This window comes from Anabrus simplex, chromosome 1 (genome assembly GCF_040414725.1).
Source record: "Anabrus simplex isolate iqAnaSimp1 chromosome 1, ASM4041472v1, whole genome shotgun sequence".
In the NCBI taxonomy this organism is placed as follows: Eukaryota; Metazoa; Arthropoda; class Insecta; order Orthoptera; family Tettigoniidae; genus Anabrus; species Anabrus simplex.
Window position 1 is genome coordinate 1,499,215,454 of NC_090265.1, and position 17,756 is coordinate 1,499,233,209.

General features: G+C 39.2%; 1 protein-coding gene across 2 annotated transcripts in view; it reads left to right on the forward strand.

Annotated features, from left to right (window-relative positions):
- The window catches only part of LOC136858446 (unconventional myosin-IXa), an 842,620-nt gene that overhangs the window by 44,203 nt on the left and 780,661 nt on the right, over positions 1-17,756 (forward strand). For both annotated transcript variants that reach the window (XM_067137995.2, XM_067137996.2), the window contains exon 3: positions 11,373-11,648. In XM_067137995.2, the coding sequence (XP_066994096.2) occupies positions 11,373-11,648 (276 nt within the window). The remainder of the gene's footprint in view (positions 1-11,372; positions 11,649-17,756) is intronic.

Genomic DNA, 17,756 nt, shown 5'->3' on the forward strand with positions numbered 1-17,756 from the left:
TAACCCTGTATATAAAATAATTTCTTTCCTATACTTTCCTGCAGAACTAGCCTAGCTGCCTAGCTCAACATTAAAGATATGATATATTAAGGATAGTGAGCCTCCGTGGCTCAGACGGCAGCGCGTCGGCCTCTCACCGCTGGATACCGTGGTTCAAATCCCGGTCGTTCTATGTGAGATTTGTGCTAGACAAAGCAGAGGCGGGACAGGTTTTTCTCCGGGTACTCCGGTTTTCCCTGTCATCTTTCATTCCAGCAACACTCTCCATTCTCATTTCATAGCATCTATCAGTTATTAATAAATCACTTTGGGAGTGGCGACCCCATCGTACTAATAGCCTATAGTCAATGACTGGAAAACTGGTTGTAGGTTTTCATTTTCATATTAAGGATAAAATAAAATAAAACTCTCCATGAATTATTATTATTATTATTATTATTATTATTATTATTATTATTATTATTATTATTATTATTATTATTAGTTATTTTTCACTAATTGTAGGTACAATTTATGGATGGTGAATGGAGAAAGGGCATAACCCCACATACACGAAAGTGCCTCCATCACCACTTAAAATTACAATATTCAAATATACAATTACATTCTACATAGTGTGGTTATACACAGTTACTGTATTTACAGGCATATTTACATACTACTCACAAGACATGGTCAACATTCAAGTAATTCGACACACACACGCGCACGCTCTCCCTCCCTCTCTCTCTCTCTCTCTCTCTCTCTCTCTCTCTCTCTCTCTCTCTCTCTCATCCCCACTTATACTTTAGCTAGGCCGGCTCACTCATACCCACCTAAGTTGTTAAATTCTCATTAAAAATTCTAACTTGTTGCTAATTTCTATCAACATATTAAAATGTTTACATAATCTTATGTTTTATATGAATAAATGTTGATAATATATATATTGATAATGTGTACAGTCATTAAAAGTTCTGGAAAAAGGAGCTGCTTTTTTAAAAATATCTAATTCATGTTTTATGCTGCTCATGACTCTTTCATTAATAAACGTAAGCAGAGTAAGCAATGTTTCACATTTGTAGCTTTCAATTGCTACCTAAGTTAATATACCAATAAACATAAAAAAAAGTATATATTTAATCATACTTGGACATATTCAAAATATTCCGTAAGAAGTATGCAAGAATTATTCAATAAAAATCTCAAGTTTATGAATAGGTTATATTAAGGTTGTAATGCATCGTAGATTCGATCATATGGTTACTAATAGTCAAGGAATACCTTAGATGAAATTTCTGAACTCGTAGATAGCAATAACATGATACTATGCAGACACTACCGTCAATGATTTGCTGTTTCAACTTAAATCAGTTTAAATATTAAGTACCATGTAAAATTCTCTTAGAAAATGCTGTCATTATTCTTTACTATAGGTTATCTGGAATTATTTTCGATGATCGTACTTTATTATTAACCTGCAAGTTCCCTAACAAAATGTAATCAACTCATACATAAGTCAAACCATATTATATGTCTATACGCGTCAAATATACCCTGGTTTGAAACTGCGTTACATAAACTAACATCAATTAGCCTTACGTAGAATTCCTTCCTTATTCATCGTCTTGTCATAATTCAACACCTAGCATATCAACATATGTCTATTACTCATAACATTCACACTTCTTACCTCATATTTCCGCCATATATGACCACACCACAAATATAAACATCAGTAAACCTGTTTAAAGTAACGCTCAATTCAAAATATCCTGTGTCTTATCACAATTTATGTTTCATGGATTAACAGTTACCATTCATATCGATGTTCACTTCTTTTATTAAAGTACGAACATATTAAGCTTATCTCTACTTCCATCTGGCAATAATTTGACGTATACGATCTCGATAACCTTCAATTCAACATGGTTCATTTTCTCATTTCAAATATCACAGATCACATTATGCATGGTATAATTCTTTGAAAGAAAGCTGAACATTGCTATCAAAGCACTTCATTGGCGAATATTGTCTTTCCTATGCATTAGAGTGTTTATAAGTTTTGGAAGACTACCTAAATCCATTAGTTAAACGTCAGTATTAGTACATTCATGCAGAAACTATATATTGAAATCACCTCTCGAAGATATATCGACCTAGCTCTTATACAAACACCATTAATAACTTGCTACAAAAATGAAATATATATATATATATATATATATATATATATATATATATATAGTTAAATTTTGAAAAGAAAAGGAAACTTTGTGAAACTTAACTTAATCCACCTGCGTTTCTGGACTGGGACAGCTGGTCTGTTGTTCTCCTACAGGATGGTCATCTCCGAGTTACCACTGCATCACGTCCGCACTGTGGTCTCAAGCCTCGGGTCCGTAGGAATAGCTGGTTAGGTTACCGCCAGATGTCAATCCTGTCTCCATTTTAGTTGGCCATCATGTAGCTCCTGAAAACATGCACAAGAAACACATTTAAAATCATGATTAGTTTCATTATCTTGTTATTTCCAGGTCTTCTATGAATTATGCCTATGTTGAGCTAAGTAAATTACGTTGCACACGTCAGTATTTTAATTTGAATGGTATTAAAAGGATTACTATTAGAATAAGTGGTAATGAAAAACAATGGTGTACGGTAATGTTGTGTATTCTCACCGACAGAACCAAATTGCCGCCGTACATTGTTCTCAAGCGAAAGACGCTTCCTAAAAATCTACCCGCTGGTGTTATCGTCAGATCTCAGAACTCCGGCTGGATGGACAGTTCACTTGTGGAAGACAGGGTAAAGTGTGCCTGGCAACGTCGCCCTGGTGTATTATTGGGACAAAGAGCTTGCTTGTTCTCGACAGTTACCGCGGCCACAAAAACAGACTCTGTGAAGAAACATATCAAGGATGGGAAAACCGACGTAGCAGTCATTCCGGGTGGGATGACGCCTATGCTACAGCCACTGGATGTCTGCGAGAACCATCCAGCTCTATACAGAATGGCAGCTGATAATCACACACTGATGCCAACTGGTCGCATTCAGTGCCCGGAAGTTCAGCTGCTGTGTTCGTGGATTTTGACGGCATGGAATTGTGTGCCTGGAGACCTCATCGGAAGAGCTTCAGGAAATGTAGCATTTCTAATGCTATGGATGGCAGCGATGACGACATTTTATGGGAAGGTGATGGTGATGAATGTTCCGAAGTTGGTACTGATGATGATTATGATGAAATGTTTGTTTACTTTTATTTGTATTTTCTAATCATTTGATGTGTGTTAGTAAAGATTGTAAATAATTTTGACTTCACTTTTTTTTTTTTAATTTTGTTCTTTCAAAATAAGGTTGTGGGTCTTATTCGGTGGTGTGTGGGGCGGGTGGTATTCGAGGTTATACGGTAATTGGGCAAAGTGGATGTGCAACGTGTGGAATGCTCTGATGGGGACCATTAACTGGTGTCATTGTGATCTTTAAATAAGTAATAAAGTTCATGGGAGACAAAATTTATCAAGAAACAAATAAAAGGCAAAATCTTCACTATTTAAACAGGCTCTGGGGTGGGGGGTGATAAATGAGTAGAAATGGTTACAATACACATTAAGAAAGTGTAAACCTGCACCTTAGAATGGACAAGTTTACAGTAAAATACAGTTTAATTTAAGGTGCACAAAAGTACAGAACTAAGGGCTGAATTCATAGACAGAACTTATACGTAAATGCCCCTTATAAGCCAGATTTAATTTCATATTACCTACTTAAGTGTCCTACTTAATGCTATAAGTGGACCTCCTACAAACAGGTAAGTGACTCACTTATGTTGCAGCAAGATAGAGGATAATGATTTTGCTGATTATGTTGCATTTAAACCCCAGAATGCTTTCAGTGCACACAGAAGATATGGAAAATCCTGTAGAAACGTATTATGACCAACAATTTAAAAGAAAGTTTCATTTTAGTAAAGTGGGATTTATGAATATTCTTGTTCCTTTGGTTGAGAGAGTCAACATAACCTCTAGAGGACTCACTATCTCACCATTAATGAAGAAATTGTTTTGAGATTTTATGCCACCTCTACTATCCCACACTGGATACAAGTGGAGAATGATATACTCTGAAGCAAGCATCAAAATGGAAACCCAGCTTCACTAGGCAAATTCACTGCTCAGCGAACATCGGTGACTAATTAGTATGCAGAATTCAAAGTGGACAGACATCTGCATCTAATGATATCAAGATGAATTATTCCAGTCGCTACGTGTATGTTCTGAATGTAGCTGCTTCTTATTACCAGAGAGTCAGATGGAAAGGTAATGTGTTATCAATTGTTCCAGTTCCACAAGTGTGTGTATCCAGCCCTTGTCCCATTTCTCTGTTGGGTCAGGCATGAAGTGAGATGAATCTTCGTAGCGAATTTGTTCGATGGGATTCTCTTCCTGCGGTCTTCCTCATCAGAGGAGTTAACGAGATGGGATGAGATGAAGTGATTGATGTGATGCATAATAGTAGGAAGGGAGAGGGTGAAACCTGGTGCTGGCACATAGCCTACTCCTGTCAAATAGTACCAAGGGGTCTGTTCAAGGCTTTATGCCCTCATCCGAGGTAGAAATCACGACAACAGTATCGTATGCCCTCACTCCATATGAGCACTGCAAAGACCTGTCTGTGTTGGTGCGACGTAAAACAAGTTGCAAAAAAAAAAAAAAAAAAAAATGGAATTGAATCCATGCTTTTCACATGCAATTTAGTGATTAGAAATTGTATATCACCACCTCTCCTACCTTGCCGGCCAACGTTTTGATGGTGAAAACTTTTTCAATCAATGGGACTTGAACTGGTTAACCTCGGTGTTAGACCATCTAGACTTGGCGCCTTAACGATCATGGCCACCAGGCTATTTCTACAGTTATTGTACACTTATAGAACTTGTTTCACTTGACATATCTGCTGCTGCTACTAGTGCAATTAAATACTACTACAGTTTTATGTCAGGCCTCTGACAAGGAACGAAATTTAGAATAGATATACTTAAAACAGTCACTATTTTGATTCATTGCCTTTACAAACTGCTTTGTCAGATATAGCTTGATGTGAAAATGTGGTAAAAAGATGTCTATGGGACTTGCCAAACTTCATTTTGCAATTTTTTATTCTTTCCAGGTTTCATCATTGCTTTGATATGCTACTCCTAATTCAGCGTAATTCATATTCTCTGATGTCTCATTTGTATTGCTAGCAAGAGAAATTGCTACATCAGATACATCATTTTTAAGAGTGTCTGCTTATTTCATGTTTCCATGAAATGAAATAAATGTGCAACTGCTCATGTGTATTTATTTCTGTTATGGAAGAGGACATCTACGAAACATTTTGATGTGTTTTCATACTGCCCATAATTTATGTATGTATTTTCCAAGTTGGAAAATATCGTCGTAAAATATTGCTGTGAAATATTCAAGAATCTATTCATAAGTATCAGGAGAAAGTTGTACGTGGAGCATGCAAATGGTTTTCTTGAGTCATGATCTGCACTGAATTCTTTGTGAGACAAAGACCTTCTTTCACCAATTTTATCTTCTTGAAACCTTACTGTTATCCTTTCTTCTATGGTCAGGTATGTCTTTTGTGTTTTCGTGATTGAGTTTGTCACCTCTCTCTGTTGCTCTCTCTTCCCATACCGACCTGTCATTGTACGTCTTCAAAAGGAACGAGCAAGTGTGTTTGTATGACTTGACCTGTCATTATGTTTATAGTATTGTGTGTTCCTATCCATGACTGAATGTGCCTGTTCTTAACTATGAAGCATTTATATTTTGTCTGCTGAATAGTTTAGAAATTATATATTCAGAACGTACATTAGTAAAATTTTTCATTGCTATGTTAAAATGTATTCCAAATTTTACTGACAAATGTTTTTTCTTATTCTAAATAGTCCCATTGATTTTTTTAAATTTTTCGAATGGTTTAGATGTGAATAAAACAAGTAGACAAAGCTTTTTTTTTAACAACTTCTCAGTCATTGCATAATCATTCGTCCTACTCAAAGCACATTAAAAAAAAATCTGTATGTGTGTATTGTAAAATTTCCTATATTTTGTGAAGGTAGTTCAGATTTTGGAATGAAATTAACTCATTCCATCATGTCAGTGGCCAGAACTCATTTCTATACAACTCCTTGCGGGTTGGGGACGCACATGTAGAATACACCCGCGGTATCCCCTGCCTGTCGTAAGAGGCGACTAAAAGGGGCGACCTAGGCGCGGACATGGATTGCGGTTGGATATCATGTGTTGGACTTCCTGTGATGGGAGGGGCTAAATACACTGACTTAGCAAATGTCATGGGATAGCCACCTAATAGCGTGTGGGGCCGCCTCTGGCCCTGCGAACTGCAGTGAGACGCCGTGGAAGTGAGACGACAAGTCCCTTGTAGTCCTCTAGACACAGCTGGCACCAAATCGTTTGCAGAGCAGCCGCCAATGCTGGTCTGTTTGTGGGTGCAGGATCCATGGCACGGAGCCTGCGTTCCAGGACATCCCAGATATGCTCGATAGGGTTCATATCGGGGCTCCTGGGTGGCCATGGCAGTCGTTGGACCTCCGCTGCATGTTCTTGGAACCATTTCCAGGTGATGTGGGAGCGATGTGGCGGCGCGTTATCATTTTGAAACACTGCAGAACCGATCAGCGCTGGAAGGCCAAAAATGGGTGGAGATGGTCTCCGAGCAGCTCAACATACCGCGTACCATTCAAAGTCTCTTCCAGAACAACTAGAGGGCCCATTCCATACCAGGAAAATGCACCCCAGACCATAACAGACACCACCGCCATGGACCACACCTTCGAGGCAGGCGGGATCCATCGCTTCATGTGGCCTGTGCCGTACACGGTGCCTCCCTTCGGCATGGTGCAGTTGAAATCGTGATTTGTCCGACCATATCACGTTATGCCATTATTTCGGTGTCCATCCCCGGTGACTGGCGACAAATGCGCGTTGTTGTGCCCGATGACGTTGGGTTAACAGTGGCACCTGTGTGCGGTGCCGGCTCCCATACCCCATAGAACCCATGTTCCTACGGATTGTCCACTGGGAGACGTGTCTAGCATGGCCTGTGTTGAATTGAGCCGTGATTTGTTGCACGGTTGTTGTCACTGTTGACAATTCATCTCAGATGTCGCCGGTCACGGTCATTGAGGGTGGCTGGACGGACGGTCGTTCGTCTGTTGTGGACGGTGACACCCGCATTCAACCATTCACGATACACCTTGGACACGGTTGATTGTGTGAAGTCGAATTCCCGCACCACTTCTGTAATCGCAACTCCCATCCGTCGCGCTCCACTATCCCATGACATTTGCTCAGTCAGTGTACATCACTGGTAATCCCTGCCTGTCGTAGAATGCCATGGTCCCCTCTTTATTTTTTAATTGTTTTTTGAGGGTTAATTGTAGACGTATTCCAAATTTTTGATGTGCGTGCTGCTCGGAGATAGACGTCCTACGTGTGCGACTACGCTCAAAAGCCCGTCAGTAACCATCCAGGAAGCGGCGGGTGGGAGTGTCATGTACCTGGGCAGTAGTGTTTTCCCCGTGACAATGCAGGTCCCCGCACAGCCAAATGCCAGGACATATTCTTATTAACTATTTTTATTTATTTTTACCTATATTTAGTGCTCTCTACACGCTATGGGGTACATACTATTGCAGGTGACTGGAGGGAGTCCTAGTACTCATTGCCTCAGTCCTCCCGTATTAGGCATTGATCAACATCGGACCCCGGTAGTTTGCTACCCAAGCCTTTAACTTTTGATTCCGTAATGGGGGCAACCCCTTGGGAACAAGCGCAGCGTATTACTCTGGGTTCCAGCTTCCCTAGGTTCCTGGTTGCTACCTCAACTGTTGGGCACAATTTCAAGCTGGTTAAATCTATTCTTTTCAGACGACACATCGAAGGTGTATATGGTGAACTTGAGGATCTAAAGAAAATGCGCAATGGTGGTTTGGTTCTGAAGACGAGCACTGCGCTCCAAGCAGATCGGTTGAAGCGCGACCACTTTGGCAATATCCCCGTCAAACTAGAAGAGCACAAAACCTTGAATCTGATTCGTGGAGTTATTTCCCACCGTGATCTCGTTCTGAACATTGACGATGAATTTATGGAAGACATGAAACACTGTGGCATGACACATGTCCGGCGTATCACTTGCAAAGTCAACGGTGAAGACGTTGCCACGGGTGCGTTCATAGTCTCCTTCAAATTGTTATTGTTGCCAGAGAAAGTCAAGGTAACAACCTATCATTGCGATGTAAGGCCGTACATCCCGCTTCCTATGCGATGGTATCAATGCCAGAGATTTGGACACATGGTATCTCGTTGTTCGAATCAGTCTGTATGTGGTACATGTGGAAAAGTAGCTCATTACGTGGAGGAGTGCACAACTCCGTACAAGTGCACTAACTGCTCTGGTCTTCATTCTCCTCGAGATCGGAACTGTCCGACCTATCTATGTGAGAAGAAGATCCAGGTGATGAAGACCCTGGATGGTCTTTCCTACCAGGAAGCACGCCGTAAGTTTATTAATGCACTGGCCAAGACACTAGACTTCAGCATGATAACACAGTCTCTCCCAGGTTCCTCATTTTCAACTGGAACACCTTTCCAGAAGATCGCTGCGTCCAAGGCGGCAGGAGCAACGCCGCAAAGAGAACGAACTCGAAGGCGGGTCCATCCTGGCCTTCGACCACCAATAAGTCTGTGCCGGCTAAGAAACTTACGCCGGCACAGAAGGAGAAGAAGACAACGTCTCCTCCCCTCATGAGGTCGGCGAAAGCCGCGCTTCAGCCAGCGGAGGCAGCATCTTCACCCAGGGCTGGGAAATCGCCTCCCAGCCCATATAAACAAGAATCGACAGCGGGGAGGAAGAGCGCCCTTACCAGTCATTCTTCCAAATCTCCTACAAATGGAGCATCACGCCCTCCACCCGGAGGGTCTGACTCTGCGCTAGCAGGTTTTCCTCCTGGAAAACCTGCGCGCTCCCCTCGTAGGGAGAAACCCCCCCTCCCCCCCCGGACTAGGTCGAAGAAATTCAAGGCATGCATCACATCGTCTGGTGACGAGGTGATGCACACAGACCGTTTATCTCCATCTTCGGATGGGGATGTGAGTGTAGGTTAGGTAACATTACGCTGCTTCTAACCTAATCACCAGAAGTCCACACCCACACTATGGAACTGTTACAGTGGAACTGTAACGGTTATGATAGGCATTATGCTCACTGGGCCTCCGGTGGCGTTGGCATTTTTGTCCGTTCTGATACCTACAGCGAAGAGATCTCACTAAGAACGCCGCTGAAGGCTGTAGCAGTTTGCGTTCCGCTGCCTGTCATAGCAACAGTTTGTAATGTTTATTTTACACCAGGCCAGCCCCTTCGCATAAATGCTGTCATTGATCTTATAGATCAGCTTCCTCGTCCCTTCCTCTTATTGGGCGATTTTAATGCCCATCACCCCGTATGGGACTCTGATGCACCTTGCCCCAGGTGTGGGGAGTTGGAAACATTAGTAACAGAGCTGGATTTATGTATTTTGAACACAGGCGAACCAACTCATTTCAGTGTACGTTACGGCACATGCTCTCGCATAGACTTAAGTCTATGCAATCGAACGTTGGTTCTGCTGTTTTGGTGGAATACACACGACGATCTTTGTGACAGTGACCATTTTCTCATAATTCTTACTTTGTTACAAAAAAAGTCTGTCGAGGCTCCTCCTTGATGGATTCTTAAACATGCCGATTGGCCAAAGTTCTCATCCCTAGCTGTCTTTAACGCCGATACCACGCAGACCGTAGATGGCAAAATAACTTACATAACACAAGTTATCCTTGCTGCTGCTGAGGAGTCCATTTCCTCCTTCTCAGGGCCTCTTTGCGGAAAACTCGTTCCTTGGTGGAACAAAGAAATTGCAGCAACTATCAAAGAACACCGTCGAGCCCATAAATGTTATCGTAGGCAGCCTACTGTGGCCAACTGGGTAACATTTAAGAATTTCTGCGCTAAGGTGAGAGTTCTTATTCGCCCAAGTAAGAAAGCTTCGTGGGAGAGATATGTGTTGTCTGTGACATCCACACTCCATCATCTCAAATGTGGACTAAATTTTGACATATTTCGGATATCCAAGGACCATCTTCTGTACTGGAAATTTCCATTGCAGGCAGTCTCGTCACTGAACCTCTCTCGATTGCTAACAATCTCACAAGTCATTTCGCGGATGTGTCTGGCTGCGGGAATTACCATAGTGATTTCCTCGATCTGAAGCGGGAGGCCGAACGTCATCACCTTAGGTTTACCACTCACGCTTCCGAGGACTATAACGTGCTCTATACGGAGTGGGAACTCCACAGCGCCTTGGTGCTTTGCAAGGACAGTTCTCCTGGGCCAGACAGTGTCCATAACCAGATGTTGAAACACCTTAGTGAGGATAGTCTATTATATCTCCTTCACGTGTTCAACCGAATCTGGATAGAGGGTGAGTTTCCGTCTCAGTGGCGAGAGGGCATAGTAATTCCTGTCCTCAAGCCTGACAAAGATCCTAAGTATGCAGGAAGTTACAGACCGATTTGTCTTACAAACTTCCTGTGTAAGCTATTTGAGAGGATGGTAAATCGCCAACTTGTGTGGTGTCTGGAGAAACAAGGACTATTGTCCGAGTACCGGTGTGGTTTTCGAGCCGCTCGCTCTACCACTGACCATTTGGTACGCCTGGAGAGCTCTATCCAGCATGCGTTTCTCCGCAAGTAGCATTTGGTAGCTTTTTTCTTTGACTTAGAATAGGCACCACATGCATCAGTGGAGATTCCGAGGTAACATGCCGGTATTTATTGCGAATGTTTTGTCCCTCCGTCTATTCCGTGTCCGAGTAGGAAGGACATATTTGCAATACCACGCTCAGGAAAATGGAGTCCCACAGGGATCGGTTCTTAGTGTCACTCTGTTCGCGATTGCCATAAACGGTATTGTTGCTGCTGCTGGTTCAGCAGTAATACTGTCGCTATATGTTAATGATTTTGCTCTGCACTATAGCTTGCGTAATATGGCAGTCGCCGAGCGACAATTACAGCACGCTATTAGGAGAGTGGAGCAGTGGACCTTCAAACATGGCTTTTGGTTTTCCACCACAAAGACCTCTGTTGTCCACTTAAACATTTAAGTTTACTATTTTAATACAGTATGTACAAAATCTGTAGTATTGATTTCATTGTCTATCATGTACCCTAAGTTTGTAAAAAGGAATAGTATTTTGTTTTGTTTATTGTTCTTTTTTTCTGCTGGTATTCATTAAAAGTATATTAAATAAATCTCTGTCTCTGTCTTATGCTTTTGTTTAGTTTCATCCCATCTACAATCCAAAATATGTGAAGCTCTATCAGAACAGGCGAATGGGACCAGAGTTACCTCCACATATCTTTGCGGTGGCTGATTCTGCATATCATTGTATGCTGAAAGAACGCCATAATCAGTGCATTGTGATCAGTGGTGAAAGTGGGAGTGGCAAAACTGAGAGTACCAATTTCTTACTGCATCACTTGACTGCTTTGAGTCAAAAGGGTAGTCACGGCAGTGGAGTAGAGCAGACAATTCTCAGTGCAGGACCAGTCCTTGAGGTATGTCATTAGTGATATAATATTTTATTCTTCTTTAGATGTCAGGGTAAGATGATTAATAATGGAACTACAATAATGAAGTTTATGTTTATGCTTGCATTCGTTTTGACTAACCAAAGCACTAACATGATTAGAGTATCTTCAACTCAAAGTATCTACACGCATACATTGAGGAGCAATTGAATAAGGGATAGCTAAAGTTCTGGCAAAATGGCACTGTGTTTGGCCTGGTTAATGTAATAGTACAGTGAAGCATGTTACTATGAAGTCATAAGACCTTGCTGGCCATGTGAATAGCAGTTGACTACAGGATGATCAAGACACAAGTTTTTCACACATTTGCGGCCAGATTATCGGTTTGATTTAATTTAAGTTTTAATCATTATATGTGATGTTTTTGTAAAATATATCTTTTATGCATGTCAACTGAAGATGCGAAACCGGTCTTGACCATATTTACTAGCTGAATGTGAATAAATTTTGTATTGATAAGGTGGTGACTTATATTTATATTGTTTTTTGTAAAGTAATATCTAACAATACGGAAATGAAACTTATAAACAACAGTAGAAAAGCCAACCAGGCAAGAAAAATAGCACACAGATACCAAAATCTGAAAATTAAGATCACAAATATTGTCAAAAACATCACTTTCTTAAAACAATGTTTACAAAACAGTCTAACTCCTAAATTTCTTAGGAAATATAATAATAAACATAGAAGCACCTATCAAACCAAAAATACACAAAACAAGACAAACCGAATATGGCTTAAGGAAGAAATTAAATTCATGTATAGAAAGAAACAACACTTCAACATACAAATGTATGAAGCACACCTTAAAGCCTCACATGAACTACCACACACATACTGGAATAACTTCCAACAAATAAATAACGAAAAGATAGAAAATATAGCCATACAGAAACAGAACACCCTGAATAAGAAACTCAACGCACTTAAGACATCACTAAACCAAACCAATCATACACAGAACAGACAACACACTACCGTTCTTACTGAAAGCAACCAACATATATTCCATCCGCCACTCAAAAACGTAACTAACACAGTATTCAATGAAAAAGAAACTACTATACTGAGCAAGGGACCGAAACATAACTGGAAAAACAATTCAATTTCTGAAAACGGAAGATGCTCTAAACAAAATACCTCAAGAAAAACAAAATGAAATTAGATATGAAATTAAAAAAACACTACCACAGTATTTAAAGATAAAAATTTCATTGTTCCGTATTGAAATTATTGATGTTAAAAATTAAATAACTGGAGGTTCAACCTATTCAATACTCAAAAGAAAGAAACGTAGCAATCACATTTCTATTTAAATGGGACCGGTTTCGACCTTAGTCTAGGTCATCATCAGCCATAAAAAACATGTAAAATGTTTAAGAATGTTGGAGGTCAGTTTTTCACTGTTAGGCACAAAGACACGACATCACATTCTGTTCTGCACAAAGTCACAACATTAACAATCAACTTGCGAAGATCAAAAAGGCTTGAATTCGCAGATGAACAGATCTGTAGATGAAAGCCGCCAGCTCCCGGTGACTACGTGGCACACTCAAGGTCACGCGCTGCGGCCAAACACCAAAGCAGAGTGGAGAACGTTTCGAAGGTCCAGAACCTGTCACGGCTGCGGGAAGCCAAGTACGTATATAAAAATGTACGATGCCAATTAGTATAACCGAACGAGCACCCGTACTCCAGCTAAGATCTTAGTACGGGTGCTCGTTCGGTTATACTAATTGGCATCGTACATTTTTATATACGTACTTGGCTTCCCGCAGCCGTGACAGGTTCTGGACCTTCGAAACGTTCTCCACTCTGCTTTGGTGTTTGGCCGCAGCGCGTGACCTTGAGTGTGCCACGTAGTCACCGGGAGCTGGCGGCTTTCATCTACAGATCTGTTCATCTGCGAATTCAAGCCTTTTTGATCTTCGCAAGTTGATTGTTAATGTTGTGACTTTGTGCAGAACAGAATGTGATGTCGTGTCTTTGTGCCTAACAGTGAAAAACTGACCTCCAACATTCTTAAACATTTTACATGTTTTTTATGGCTGATGATGACCTAGACTAAGGTCGAAACCGGTCCCATTTAAATAGAAATGTGATTGCTACGTTTCTTTCTTTTGAGTATTGAATAGGTTGAACCTCCAGTTATTTAATTTTTAACTACCACAGTATATCAATAAAATCACCCAAAAACCTCAAAATCAAGAAATCACAAACCAAATACAAATTAAGGTACTCAAAAATAAAATCCAGCAAAATAACTTACTAGTAACAAAGGCAGACAAAGGAAACACTACAGTCATTATGGATAAAGAGGAATATATAACAAAAGAAAAACCTGCTTTCAAGATGAAACTTTTCAAATTAAGACTAAAGATCCTACTAACAGTATCCAAAAGAACTTAAAAACTCTCCTAAAAAACATCAATTTTCTCTTGAACGAACAGGAAACTACAAAATTAATCATCATGAATCCAGGAATACCTACAGCTAAAGCTTACCCTAAAATCCATAAAGACAACATTCCTATGAGACCCATAATAAACTACAGGTCAAGCCCTATCTATAAATTATCCAAATACATACAAAAATTCCTCAAAAAACATTGTCTTTCTAGCAAATAAAACCATAAAAAACTCAATAGAATTTTGCAGTATTACTAAGAATATAAGAATAGAACATTTTTACAAGCTAGCAACATATGATATAACAAACATGTATCCTAATATACCCACACAAAAAACTATTACTATCATAGAATCCAATCTTTATAACCATAGTAAGCTAAGCAAATTGGAAATAGATGAATTTATAAAACTATTACAATTTGCTATCAATAACAATTATTTCAAGTTCCATGACACTATTTATCAACAGAAAGGATTACCCATGGGATCACCAATATCAGGCATAATAGCTGATGTATATATATATGGACTATTTAGAACACCAAGGAATCAAAAATAGGAAATATCATCTATTGGTGCAGGTTTGTCGATGATGCATTCATAATCATGGACAATAGACATACTAATGAAAACATAATCTTAGAACAACTAAATAAAATAGATCCCCATATTAAATTTACCATGGACACTGAATATAACAACACCATAAACTACTTGGATATATCCATAACTAGACATAACAACCACCTAACATACAACATATATAGAAAACCTACCCATACATCAAATACAATAAAGATAGACTCCACCCACCCACATACTCACAAGAGAGCTGCATAGTGTAGTATGATTCACAGAGCATATAACATTCCACTTTCAAAGGAAAATCTAAACAAAGAATTAAACACAATCCACGAAATAGCAAAACAAAACGGATATAAAAGAGAAATGATAAACCGGATCATCAACAAAGTCAAAAACCAACCGAAAACCAAGCTAACTAGAATCACCAAAGATAAAAAAGAATATGCACTGTTTACTTACAACAATAACCATATACATCCCATAACAAATATCTTCAAAAAACAAGGTCTAAAAATAGCATACAAAACTACACGCAATAACACCAACATACTATACAATTCCAAATCAGTTAATAACATAAATAAATACAATCACTCAGGAGTCTATCGCCTCAAATGCAACGACTGCCGAGCCAGCTATGTAGGGCTTACTGGTAGGAGTTTTTTAATACGATATAATGAACATGTAAATGCCGTAAAACACAGACACTTCTCAGCTATGGGTCAGCACATTGACGATCAAAAACACAATTTCACGAACATTAAGAGTGACATGCAAATCCTCAATATGAATCCAAAAAGTCCCTTGCTCAGTATAGTAGAAGAATTTTACATAAATTTAGATAAATACGTCAATCCGAACTCCAACTTAAATAAAAGCATAGACAGAAACAATATTCTTTTTCATGCAGTAATTCCCTTACTAAAAGATTTCTACCTTAAAAGAATTAATAAACAAATATCCATACGTTCAAATCAACCGCCCCAAGACCTCCTCCCCTCCAACCCCACTCCCGTTACTAACACTCCACCCATTCCCCCAAACCTCCCCTCTACCGTCGCCAACTACAATCTCAGAGCAACACGTATCAGATCTCAACAGGCAGCTACACAGAATGCACGGTTCCAACACCTAACGTAAGTGAAACGACATACGATTTACTATTACACTTTCATACCACACCATTTTCACACTCATTATTTCTATTTCCAGATACTTTGTTTTCACAACATATATGCTTCTACGATAAAATCAACGTGCACTCTACCAGGACGCATAACATTCAACGCGTTCTTACAAATGTCACCAACTCAACATATTACGGCACACGAAAAGAAGAACATGCTCCATTAGTATATTCAAGACTCTTTATAGCTCTAACAACAGTAGCTGCCTAAAATATCTCCAGACATACAACCAAATATTACCTGAATTGCAAGCAGATTATACAAATACTCACCTAACCGCAATTTTGTATATAGTTATATATTTTTACGGACCCATTTTATCGGAACATTATAACCAATCAAATACTGTTGTGAAAACCTCGTTAACCCCATTTTACCCCAAACATTGTATATATGGCACCACATATCAATAATGTTAATGTAATGTATTTTTAACCAGGCATATATATACCACTGTTTTAGTTGTGTGTCCAATTTAACAAGATTATCTAATGCCTATGCTAAACAAAACAAATAGTTTAAAAAAAGTTTAACCCTATTCCAAGACATAAAATAAGAATAATAGGCTTTATAAACTGATACTTTAGTATTTAAGATATATGCCAACAAGGTATTGCATACCAATATTTTAATCACAAGTGTCCAAACCAACAATTCTACATTTTCATATGACTGATCAATAATCAATTAATGTAATTTAAGAACCAATTTTTAATGTATATTACTGAACTTACTACTATTAATTTACACAAATGTATATATATCTCATTCCACATTGTACAACCCAAATTAGATAGTGATAACATGAAAAATAGCATGTAATTTCATGGATGATGTATTTTAGCTAACTACTTACCTTGACACTGTATGCTGGAAAACTTAGGATTGACACATACAATAGCTCAAATGTACCAAGACATACATACCAACATTTATGATCAGTTCGATTTAATTTAAGTTTTAATCATTATATGTGATGTTTTTGTAAAATATATCTTTTATGCATGTCAACTGAAGATGACCCCCTAGGGGTCGAAACCGGTCTTGACCATATTTACTTGCTGAATGTGAATAAATTTTGTATTGATAAGGTGGTGACTTATATTTATATTGTTTTTTGTAAAAAAAAAAAAAAAAAAAAAGGAATAGTGTTCCATTTGTCTGAGTGCTGCACTCTGGATACTCAGTTTTTACGAGGTTTAGCCGTAATCCGTTTATTTCCAGCTTTGTTTTCATACAATTCATTACTCATAAGTTATGCATTTCATTATGGTCTGTATTGACAATTGATCACTATCAAAGGGTAGGGGAAGGTCCACCTATGGTATTGAATAGGTGGACCATTCTCTAACCTTTGATAGTGAAACAGTTCATTAAGCCTCTGTCGTGAGTCTCTAACCAGCATAACGTCATATGCATAGAGAAGGGTCCATAGATGGGGTGCCTGCAGGTCTGTGGTTACTGCGTCCATGCACATAAACAGGAGTGGTGACAGGGTGGATCCTTGATGAAAAGACACTTGAATATAAATTGGTGCTGTGCAGTCAGCTGCACAGTGAACAAAGCTTATAGAGTTGTGGTAGAAAAGCTAAACCCAATGGACATACCGTATAATCCGAATACCACCCGCACTTTTTTTCCACAAAATATTGTTCTGAATCTTGGGTGCGGGTTGTATTCAAGCCATTCATTCTCGTAAATGTTTACTACATTTACATGGAGTATTGAACTAGATTTGAATACGGTTACTATACACAATATACCACATGTAAATTGGCATTCAGTTCTTATTGTGTTTTAGTTGCGTTCTAGGAAACAAGATCGATATTTTCTCAGTACGGTTACAGTGGCATGTAAACGTGAAATGTAAGGTAATGAAATACGGTAAATCA